General features: G+C 47.6%; 5 protein-coding genes across 9 annotated transcripts; 2 read left to right on the forward strand and 3 right to left on the reverse strand.

Moving 5' to 3' along the window:
• Position 1: 1 nt before the first annotated feature.
• PPTG_22246 (hypothetical protein) lies at positions 2–3,064 on the reverse strand (the record flags this gene model as incomplete). The annotated part of the gene is made up of 11 exons (XM_008902827.1): positions 2–8; positions 64–954; positions 1,017–1,211; positions 1,274–1,340; positions 1,409–1,669; positions 1,743–1,902; positions 1,965–2,160; positions 2,229–2,600; positions 2,681–2,756; positions 2,823–2,963; positions 3,034–3,064. The coding sequence occupies 11 exons, from the start codon at positions 3,062–3,064 to the stop codon at positions 2–4; spliced, it is 2,397 nt and encodes a 798-aa protein (XP_008901075.1).
• Positions 3,065–5,234: 2,170 nt separating this feature from the next.
• Positions 5,235–7,234, reverse strand: PPTG_08398 (hypothetical protein). 3 transcript variants are annotated; one of them, XM_008902476.1, is made up of 5 exons: positions 6,804–7,234; positions 6,626–6,716; positions 6,363–6,564; positions 5,627–6,292; positions 5,235–5,567 (listed from the first exon to the last, which is right to left on the reverse strand). In XM_008902476.1, exons 1-5 carry the CDS (start codon positions 7,013–7,015, stop codon positions 5,359–5,361), a joined length of 1,380 nt encoding a protein of 459 aa, XP_008900724.1. In that variant the 5' UTR covers positions 7,016–7,234; the 3' UTR covers positions 5,235–5,358. The 3 variants fall into 3 exon arrangements, with proteins under 3 accessions (XP_008900724.1, XP_008900725.1, XP_008900726.1); XM_008902477.1 differs by having other exon boundaries at positions 5,235–6,292; XM_008902478.1 differs by having other exon boundaries at positions 6,363–6,716.
• Positions 7,061–7,908, forward strand: PPTG_08399 (hypothetical protein). The gene has a single exon (XM_008902479.1). The coding sequence runs from the start codon at positions 7,460–7,462 to the stop codon at positions 7,805–7,807; it is 348 nt and encodes a 115-aa protein (XP_008900727.1). The 5' UTR covers positions 7,061–7,459; the 3' UTR covers positions 7,808–7,908.
• An 84-nt stretch (positions 7,909–7,992) lies between these two features.
• Positions 7,993–9,904, forward strand: PPTG_08400. Of its 2 annotated transcripts, XM_008902481.1 has the most exons (2): positions 7,993–8,696; positions 8,754–9,904. In XM_008902481.1, exons 1-2 carry the CDS (start codon positions 8,144–8,146, stop codon positions 9,779–9,781), a joined length of 1,581 nt encoding a protein of 526 aa, XP_008900729.1. In that variant the 5' UTR covers positions 7,993–8,143; the 3' UTR covers positions 9,782–9,904. The 2 variants fall into 2 exon arrangements, with proteins under 2 accessions (XP_008900729.1, XP_008900728.1); XM_008902480.1 differs by having other exon boundaries at positions 7,993–9,904.
• On the reverse strand, positions 9,682–10,921 carry PPTG_08401. Of its 2 annotated transcripts, XM_008902483.1 has the most exons (4): positions 10,767–10,915; positions 10,610–10,688; positions 9,915–10,556; positions 9,682–9,797 (listed from the first exon to the last, which is right to left on the reverse strand). In XM_008902483.1, exons 1-3 carry the CDS (start codon positions 10,869–10,871, stop codon positions 9,946–9,948), a joined length of 795 nt encoding a protein of 264 aa, XP_008900731.1. In that variant the 5' UTR covers positions 10,872–10,915; the 3' UTR covers positions 9,682–9,797; positions 9,915–9,945. The 2 variants fall into 2 exon arrangements, with proteins under 2 accessions (XP_008900731.1, XP_008900730.1); XM_008902482.1 differs by having other exon boundaries at positions 9,682–10,556; positions 10,767–10,921.
• Positions 10,922–11,009: the final 88 nt, after the last annotated feature.

The following is an 11,009-nucleotide window of genomic DNA, read 5'->3' on the forward strand; positions in this document are numbered from 1 at the left end:
CTCAGCTCCTGGTAGTAATCAGCACTGGACAACTCGGATAAATGCTGTAGCAAAGGCTCTAACATGGCCTTAGCGTAAGAATACTTCTCGGCAGAGCTAAGAACAACCTGGTTGGCCCGTTCGTTTCGACGGAGCCGAACGAAGACAACCTCTTTTTCTGTTTCGAGATCGGTAGGTTTCCGCTTCGACTCGGTTGAGCCTGTTTCATCCGGCAACCTTAACTTCTGCTTCGGCAACTTTAACTTCGACATGTTCACAATTGGTTGTAGAGTATCAGCTGCAGAAGACAGCTCCTCTTTGAAATCCAAAGCTTCAAAAGTACTCCATCGTTCATCAATGGACATCCCAGGTAGTGCTTGGAAGCCATTGCCCTGATTGGCTACGTGCATCAGATGACAGCAAGGCAAATGGTTGCTGGAGTAAAACAGGCAGGTACACGTCCAATCCAGTTCGTCACACTCGTACACGTAATGCAAAAAATACACTTTCCACTGATGACTACTCGATCTGCGCTCGCATGTTGTCTTCTCCATCTGATTCACGAACCTCTCCCATTCCTTTTTCACCCTCTCCAAAACGTGAGAAGAAATTCTTCTTGCTACAGCCCTTAAAAACTTGGGGATCGTATTCAGCATCCGCGACGTAGAGTGTTGCTGCCCGATTTCGGTCACAATCTGCCGCGTGATAGTCATCTGGTGCTGAAGTAAGCCAGCAATCGTTCTGTCAATTCGTATCTTCCGTCCGAGTAGCATTTTCAGATATTTCCAGTTGCTCTCGATCCGGTTAGTAGTTGTATTGCCAGCAGTGAAATGTTTCCCACGTGCGTAGTTCGACCACATTGCACGACAGGAGTTCCAGTTTTTCTCGAAATAAGCAAAGAAGGCTTGTTTCTTCGAAATTTTGCAGTATTTCTTGAGCTCGTCATACCTGGCCTCATAGCTTTGTTCCGTATGACTGATAAACGTACAGAGCTGGTTAGACATTTCTATAGTTACATGTTTAGTATGATAACGCACCAATACAGAAGCTTCATCATCAACTCGAGTAGATCTTCGCTTTCGACGACCTTGATGTGATAAACCGGACGTTTCATCACTTTTTTCCAGTACGAGATAGCGTGGAACTGACAAAGCAGTATGTGTGCCGACGGAAAACACTCCTCCAAAACCTTCCATTCCGTAAAGTCCTTGTCGATCACCACCTCGTCACACCTTCCCATTTTGCATTCTTCTCCTTGAAGTATTCCAGAATTATTTTAATCGTAACCGCGAACTCGTTCAGGCAAATGAAGTCTAAAACGGGAAAACCCCGACCAGTGCAAGTCGTGACAACCAAACTCCCTACAGAGAAGTAAACAAAGTCGTCAGAAAAGTTGCTTTATCGAATAATAAGGTTGCTATATACACACCTAAATGGTAGCCAAGGTTGTTTGTTCCATGAGTGAAATCCATCGTCAAATTTTCACCCCATTGTTCAAACATCATCTTCTGCACCCTCGTCTGCATAACGATTCCACAGGTGGCATCCATTTGGTCCTGCATAACGAGCACGTCACTTCCATCTACCTGCCGAAGAGCATGGAGCATGTTTTTGAGCATCTCTTCTGCTGAATCTTGCCCCGTAATGCCCCGAATAAGATTTCGGGTTTGCTGTGGGGTTACTTTACAGCCTGTAGATGTGGTATTGACCAAACGGAATTAGCATCGATTCAAATGCTCCCACAACAACTGAAAAGCACTTACCAATTCGATCATTCAGGAAATTCGTAATGTGTGAAGAGGAAACTCGAGCATCTACTAGCGTTTTCACGTCTTCTCGGTCTTCGTTGTCCAGTGGGAGGGTCTTCGTAGTCAGGTACGTGGACGCTTGCGTTGAAGTAGTTGGGTGTGAATGCGTATGATTCTGAACAGAGAGATTGCATATTAGTATTGAAAGGCTAAACAACGTTCTCAATCGAAACATACCTGATTTCGAGTTACAATTCCGTACACGTTACCCACAATCTTTGTGACTACGACTGTTAGTCGTGCTTTGCATTTGCAGTATCGTTGCTTGCGATTGCGGTGGCCCTTCGACCTCGATTTCTGGGAGACCCCATGAGTGCACCGAAAAATCTTGTGTGTGAACTCGAACTCCGTGGGCATTTGGTCTTCATGGGCCCTGCGCAATACCAGCATCATAAAATCGGTAATACACTAAAGGCAACCATATCAATAAAGCAACCGTACTTGTTATAATTCTCCATCTTTTCGGAGCTACGCACTCGAAACTTCAAGTTATTTTTCTGCTTGTAGATCTTGAAATGCTTCTCAAAATCATTCCAAGATGAAAACGAGTCCTTCGGAGCAAACGGGGGAACGACATTGACGATTTCATCATCTCCGGTTTCCATTAGCTCGAGCTCTTCGAGATGCTTGCTTGCTCGTTGTCTGGGTATGTATTCAGGCGAAGAAGGGATTTTCAGCTTGTAAACAACACTCCCGCTTGAGCCAGTTGGAGAGAGAGCTTCCTCGTTCACCACCTTCCTTCTTTTCAACGGGTGGAAGGGTCCCACCACGTGAGGAGAAGATATGTTTGACCTTTTCCCCTTTCCGGATGTGCTGGCCATAGATATGAATAAAAGAAATGGCCATATTACAACCATTAACATCGTAAAGCAACTGTAAAACCATAAAGCAACCACTGTACTCTACCTGTTGTTGCTGCTTTCACAGTTTTCTTCTTCTTCTTGGAGTTGATCGTAGACGTCTCGTGATCTAATTCACAAACACCTTCTATTGGCATTGACCCTCCGCTTAATTCAAACTACAAAGCTTTCTTACCGGCCTCATGAATGTCCTCTTCTTCTTCTTCTTCTTCTTCCACCAAATAGTCCTCGTCCTTGCTGTTATCGCTGCTATCTCCGTCATCTTCAATACCAAGAGCAGCATACATGTCTCCTAGTCTTGTGTTTCGTTTCTGGCCTATAATTCCACGCATAATAAATTAGTTACCAGTATGATACACCAAGAACACGTTCGGCGCAACGCGTACCAGGCGTCGGAGCGTCCTGTTCGTCGTCCATGCCTTGCGCTGGCTCGTTCCTCTCGCTGCCACGCGTCTTCACTCTCCCGCGCAATTCCTAAAATGAGCGGCTCAGAGTGATCGTACTTAATTGGGGTTTCGAACTTAAGCGGGTAGGTTGTGTGGCTGAACATTAATCTGGGTCTTCATAATTTTTGGATTTTATATTACCCGGAAATTTTTGAAATCTAATAAAAGCAACCATAGGCCGAATTATAGCAACCATTCATGTCGCAGATACGGTTGCGGTAACCACTCCGCAGTGCACGTGGGGAAATCATGCATAGCCTGGGCTCTTCTTCATAATGACTAATATTACATCGAAGTATTCGTCAATATTTAATCATTGAATACATGTATTAATACGTGACGTCATACTCTTCGAAACGTGCCAATCTATAGTCATGAGAAGCAAATAAAAAAGAAAAGGCATATATGGCCAGCCCACACCATGAAAGTCCTAATATAGTTGCGTACTTGTTGCCGAGGTTGACGGTATTAGCTCGATCGTGTCGGTAAAGCTCACTGATGACGGTAACGGTTACGCGGACGAGTTTACGAAGGTACTGGATCATGCGGCTGATTATGATGCATCACGATTACGGGGTAGATGTAGCGATGGTTGGTGTAGAGAGTCTGTAGTAGGCAGTTTAGATACCGTCGAAAGTCTCTCTATTCATCTCTCATTAATAAACATTCGCTCCAGACAGCAAGTCATCCGGATCTGCGCAATAATACTCTGTGATGAACCAAACATCTCTCTCAACGAACTCTTTTTCACGTTTTACAACCTACTGGCACAAACGGGGGCTCGAGAGTTTTTTTTTTAGGCCGAAACGTTTATCCACAATACCACTGTGAATTTTACACTATTCGGTCCCAATACCCTTTATTGAAGAACGACAGAGTTCCAAGGGGATTTAGCGTTCAATGTCGAGATCAGTGCTGACAACCGCCTAAAGTTCTGCTCCTTGCAGTAGAGTCCTTCCGATTCCATGATCCACATTACCTAGTCAGTGACGAGGACCCCTCGAACTGTTCAAAGGGAAAATTGTACGGTAACTCCAAATTTCGACAAGTGGGTAACGCGAGGCATCGCAATCATAATAAACGTTTGGTCAATAATTCGTAGTAGTTGGGCGTCGGAGAATTTGCAAATTATATACGATAGTGCCGCCCATACAGGCACTTCTAGTGACAGAAGCACACCGAGCTTGTTGACTTCCCTCCGCTCTTCTCGGCCAAAGGACACGAGACATTCTTCACCACTGGTTCTACTATCCTACCGAATTCGATCATTGGGACATCTTCCTTTCAACAAATAGTTTCGACTATGTGTGAAATAACCGAAAGTTCGTTCAACTGGCCGAATTTCACTTGGGTATCTCACATGATCAATGGTACGGTTCTCAGGTTAGAGAAGCCACCATTGAGGCGTCCATGACGACATAAGTCCATGACGACATAAGTTTCAACTTCTAGGTGATCTATTCGTCAATGAAACCAAGGAATAACGTGATTGGATGGCCCAAGGAAAAGATAAAACCCGGTGTTTCTCGCACATTTTACATCTCAAGTCACGGCCCATTCATCGAGCGTCCGTAATGGTACGCGAAAAACGAAACCCCGGATTCTCTGCCCTTTATCAAACGAAGAATCGGAGAGCGCAGATCTCCATAAAACTACTTGAATTGCGGAACCTTTCCGACTTGGCAATGGGAAATCTCATGGATCGAATGGCAATTGAAGGAATAGTCAACGATACCATCGTAGTGATAATCGGTGATCATAGAAGTTCTACTACAGAGGAGGGGATTTCTGGACTACGAGTGACAGGTGCTATCATCGCCGAAGATCGACTGGGTAATAGTATAGTGTATACTGTATACATGAAGGTCTCATTCTTGAAGATGCCGCGAGGGAGTACTGTATGATATTCTAAAACCTTTGGCGGATATCACCGGAGTTCCTTAAGGAGACTTTATCCAATATGACGCCGAACACTCACCCAAACGCAACGTGGATATTGGGTAACGCGTTATATTCAGCAATGATCTCAACAACAAAAATGTCAATTGTGCCGGGTCGTGGACGTACGCCACGATCACGTGTCAGACTCGGTACCTTTGCACATATCATTGGGCGCGATAGAAAGGAATATACACAAAACGCTGGGATGAGAAATGTCTACTTACAACCCATTGTTAATCCATACAGAAGGGAAAAAAAACGACACTCTGACATTAATTTTTGCAGTTTTTCGCCTCTCCATTGTTGAGAACGGGTAGTCTTGACTTAGAATACACTGTCGATTGCTTCGACAACACCTGCTCCCAGCATCACAAAACCTAGGAGCATCATCCCACACAGGAAAAGCTGGTGCAAGCGGTTCCCACACGTCGATGGTTCATCTTGAAAGAGACGTAAATGGAAAAATGCTGGTAAGATAAAAGCCAGTAACGAGCAGCATGTCGAGCCAATAAACGAAATAAATCGGCCAAAATCTACATCACAAAATAGTGAGTTAGTCTAGCGTAGAGTAAATAGACAACAGAATTCTTACCTGGAATACCGGCAGCGACCACTGCGGTGAGTAACACAATCCCAGCACGCAGAAGAATCCCTTTTTTCTGAGTGGTTTGTGGGTTCTCAAGCTTGTTGCCACATGCCACCATTGGTTGGAGCACTTCAAATACTGGGAATAACATCACGGGGTATGTAAAGAAAAGCCCCAAGCACAGGAAAATCTTGACGAGCGTGACCAAGCCGCCGCTGCCTTCGAAGTTGAGAGTGATAACGGCATTCGTGTCGTTGCCGAAAGCGAGGTAGCCGCAGATACCGAACGTGGCATACAACGACGTGATGATCACGACCGTGCACACGAGGATCGGCATGAAGTTGTGTTTGTTGCGCATCGAATTCTCCAGTGGCAACACCATTCCAACCCCTTCAAAGCAGTAACTCGCCACGCCAAAGAAGAAGGGAATGGCAGATACTACACCCATAGGCTCGATGTAGTCGTGATCCAGATCCATGTAACTCAAATCAATATTGAGCACAACCAGCAGGCCAAGGATGCACATGAAATCAGCGAGTAGCGCCACATACGCCAACTCTCTCATGTGCCGCAGCAATGAAAACCCAACAAGTGGCGGCACACAAACTGAAACCACCAATTGCTTTGATACGTCCAAGAACTTGTGCGCATTGGATGCAATAAAAATCAAATCTGTACAAAATAAAAATAAAAAAATGTCATCAAATAATTCGAAAAGTCAGTACATCATCAGAATTCGTACAGGCGATGCAGAATCCAGTCTGCGAGATCACGAGGGCGGTATTGACAATGACCGAGCCGATGTGACCCATGGCAAAGTATCCGATCTCTCCGTACTTGGAGATGATGTTGCCCTGTTGCTTGAGTTTGTATTTGCACTGCACCACGAGCATCATGGCGTATGTGCTCACTGCCGCCACTCCAACTAGCGTCACCAAGCCCATCTAAAAACTAAACGTCAGTGACAATGAAATTCCCACGACAATAATTGTTGCCATTCCGCACCAAAATACCACATTTGCGAAATGCATACGGCAAGCCCAACACTCCGGACCCCAAGAAGGCGATGCAAGTGTTGATAAAAGTCTTCAGGTCACTTCAAAAACAAAAAAAAAAGGTTGCATAATCAGTTTGTTAGTCAGCACACTTCCCTCTCTAATTGCATATTGATGTAATAACGCACGAAGTGAGATGTAGTGCTGCCTCGGCGTGTTCGTGCGTCCCCGGACTCTCGAGACGCTTGGGCACCGCGTCGCTTACGTCTTCGTCAGTGGCGCCCACGCGAACGGCGAAGCTGGAGGTGGTGGAGCACGTCTCGGATTGGCTGTCGAGGTCCACGGCTTCCAGGTCAGGAGGCTCCTGTAGCGCCGGCACGGCGACGGAGGAGGCTGCCATCTTCGATAGTGACGTTGTAAGAGCTGCAGCATAGAGAAATCCGGTAAAGTGCGAATAGTACCTTGACTTGAAGCAGATGGCTACATTTGCGCAATTTTCCGCAAGCCTGCTGCTTAAGATGTAGTCGTGGGGTGCGAAATGGGGACGAAAGCCTACACTGTCAGCACCAGAGCATCGCCTGCTCGGTGACAAGCCTTGCCTGGCAAAGCGTGTTGAAATTGTCCTTGGTGGACTAATCGGTGATTCGCTGGTCGAAGAACGAGCAGAGACGTTAAACCCGCTATCACTCCTACCACGGGTAGGCTACCAGTAGGCTACTGGCAGTAGCATCAAAAGCGACTCCATCTTTGCTCAAGTTCAATGAAGAGAGGACCACTGCGAACCTGGTCTGGGCGGTTCATTTCTTAATTCGCTTTACCAGACACAACAGCTCTACCAACGACCATGGGCATTGCCTCGACCGTCACGCAGGAGCATGTGGATATTGTGAAGAAGTATGTCGCACTGCGTCTCGAGAAGCGCACCAAGGAGACTCTCCAACTTGTGAGTGACGACATCCAGTTCTACAGCCAACGAGACGGCAGCTACCAGGGCAAAGAGCAGTTCCAAGAGTACCTGGAGAAGACCAAGATCGAAGGCAAATGGGAGCCACCGGCCATCGAGGACGGCGACGACGAGCACGTGGTTGTGCGCGGGGTGGTCAAGATCTTCTACATCCCCATCTCGGTCAAGTCGACCTTCTCCTTCAACGACGAGGGCCGCATCTGCAACATCCACACTGGCAAGGCGTAGTTGACGAACTTGGTTCGTTCAATGTAGCCATCTCTGTCCTTCGGGTTTTACCGTAGTTTCTCTCTTTTTTTTTAATAAGTTTCTTCTTGTTCAAAAATCGTTCTAAAATCTGATAAGTGCTCTTTGCAATGAGTTGATTTCACTATTGCAAAATGCAACCTACAGCTCGTATTTAAAGCGATAGGCCACGGTACTCAAATTGAGCCTTCCATACATCGATCTCCCCAATCATTTAGGAAGAGCGAGCGTCGCGCCCTCCGTCCGTAGCCTATTACCACATTCAGAGCCTTCGTGCCCCATTTCCTCTCAGCCAAGACGTTGATCCATCGTATCCACATGACACAGGACGCGTCGGCGCGTCCCAAAAGCCCCAAGAAGCTCGAGCTGTTCGGCAAGATGCACTTGGGCATGGACCACGTCCTGGCCAAGCTGTTGGAGGACGCGCCGCCGCTCCCAGACACACTGAAACTGCAGACAGAGACGCAGTCAGTCACTACCACATGGGTACAGGTCACTGAGGCGTTCGAGAAGCGCAAGGCTATGCTGCAACGTCGTAAAGAGAAGAGTAAACGACGTGAAGAGGCTTCTACCACCAAAAAGAAGAAAAAATCTAAAGAAAAAGAGACAGAGAAGAGCACAAAGGTAAAAGCAATAAAGAAGAGCAAAAGCCGCAGCTCCAGCGCATCTCCACGCAGTGGAAAGAGCTCTGAAAAGGTTAGAACGACCAAGAAAACCGTCACGAAGAAAGCGCTCAGTCCGAAGGCGGAGAGCCCGAGCACATATGACAAATCTGTGCTTAAGAAGCTTCGCAAACTGCCGATGTGTCAGAATATTGAGTTCGGCACTAAAAAATATAAGGCAGTAGTGAAGTGGATGGAGCTGGATAAAGGTAAGGACTCCGCCACGTCTGCAGAGTTGATGGAGTTGCTGACAAAGCTGCAATTAGAAGCAGCAGCCGAGAAGAAGACCAAACCGAAACTGAGTCGCAAACGCTCTTTGGAGTCGTTGGATGACGCGTTACGTGCTGAAAAGAACAGTAAACGGAAGGCTTTAAAGAGAGAGACTAGACGAAGCAAAAGAGAGTCGTTTGTGGATGAAGACGAGGTTGTCTACGAGTCTGGTGAGGAAGAAGAGGAGCCGGAATACCAGGGAGGCTATTCCGATTCAGACGAAGCAGAATTTATGCCAGAGTTGGAGAATAGTCCGCCCCCTGAAAAGCCCAAGAAGCGCAGCACATCGAAGAAACCAAAGAAGGAGGTTGTCAAGCAAGAAGAAACGACGACAAGTAATGCTCGATTGTCCTCTAAGGCCCAGTTAGCTGCAGTTGTAGCTAAGATTCGGGCTGACAAGGTGGTCTCAGGGAAGGCAGATGCCAAGTACTTGTCCTACGAGAAGAAGGATGCGCCAGGATCTTCGTCGAATTCTGCAATTGAGTTGGATGATAGCGAGGAGGAAGAAGAGGAAGATCAAGAAGAAGAAGAAGAAGAGACCAAGGACCACGACTCGTCCACTGACGACGAGAACGGTATGTTCGATCTGAATGAGGAGGACGTGTATATCGTGGAGGCTATTTTGTGCGTCAAGGAAGGACGATCTATCATGTCGGCAGGTCGGCGTCAGAAGGAAGTGGATTTGTATCTCGTCAAGTGGGATGGCTACAATGAACTCACGTGGGAACCCGAGCAGAACATCCCGCAGCGACTCATCGAGATGTTCCGAGAGCGCGAACGTGCCAAGCGAGCCTGTCAGTATCAAATTAAGGTGGCTCATGAACGCAGAGAGGTGATCAACGTGACCACACAGCAACGAGAAGTGCTGTACATGATCCAGTGGATCAACCAGGAGAACGCAGTGTGGGAATCACGATCGACGCTCCCGAACAAGACGCAAGTGTGGCTGGACAAAGTTCTTGGCGCTCCTGTTGCCAAGAAACGTCGAGAGACGAAAGCCGTCAAGCAGTATATCTACCACTAACTGCGTTATGAGCTGCCTGTAGTGAGTTACGAATTGACAGAAGTGCAAATTGAAAATGAATCAAAGTCTTGTGAGTAATTTGACGCTGGTCACGACAATTATTCGATGGTTTTGAGTGCAGATAACCCCCTACCTGTTGTCGTGACTTGTTGAGCCTGTTTTTCTTATACGATACGGTCCAGTTCCGTAGCGTACGCCAGTGTCTCGCCCACTAGTCTCAAGGAAGGAATGTCCGAGGCGCCCAGAGACTTTTCTGGTGCCTTGAACCACACGCGGCCTTCACGCACGACCCACTCTGGCTTCTCCTCTTGAATGTAGGCGGTCAGTTCAGCAGCTGAGTCGAAGATGAGCATCTTCTGCGCGTCCGACAGTGTGAGACACTGGTAGGCCACCTCGGCGCAGTCGGCGATGTTCTCACGCACAGTCTGCAGTAACTGCGATAGGAAGAAGGGGAAGTACGGGTTGGGCACATTAGTGCGCGACTCTAGCACCTTGTTGTACGTTCCTTCCATCAGATACTGCTCCAACTTGACGGCGAAGGCGATGTTGGGGTCCTGGCGGCTCTGCTCGGGGAGCAGCTCCAGCTCGTTGTGGAACTCGGCCATGCGGTTCTCCACGAGTAGCTGCAGCAGCCTCGTGCCCAGGATCGGGTAGTGCAGTGGGGAACGCTCCAGTCCGCTGTTGTAGTAGATCTTGAGCTGGATCATGCTGCGCTCGAACGCCGTCATGTCCTCGCGGAGGATGCTCAGCAGCGTGGCGCTCTCCAAAACGTGGCCTAAGAGAAATCGTTAGATAAATACGAATAATTACAGGATAATAGTCACATACGCGCGAGTTGAAGCTCCTGCTTGGCGTTTGGAGAGTCGATGCCGCATGGAGGCAGCGCCGGGAGCTTTGTCAGCGCCATCTAAACGTCGGAAGAGAAGAGCGGGTTAATGAAGATTGTGTTTGGAATTCGGAGCAGCTGAGTACAATCAGAACGCACCTTCAGTTGTGCGAGCAGCTTGGTGGCCTCGTCCACCTGCTTACCGTCCACAGCGGCGCGAAGCACCTGCGCTTCCTTGTCCAAAGCCTCGAGATTCACAGACATCGTCACCTCGGGAGATAGTATTGATCTTGGAGGGGATCTTCCAGTATGGTAGCAGTCATTCAATCGGGGGAGTTTTTGTAGTAACTTCAGACATCTTCTATGTAGTACTTCTCGGTACACCTTCGTTGTACTATTTTT

Source organism: Phytophthora parasitica (genome assembly GCF_000247585.1).
Source record: "Phytophthora parasitica INRA-310 unplaced genomic scaffold supercont2.14, whole genome shotgun sequence".
In the NCBI taxonomy this organism is placed as follows: Eukaryota; Oomycota; class Peronosporomycetes; order Peronosporales; family Peronosporaceae; genus Phytophthora; species Phytophthora nicotianae.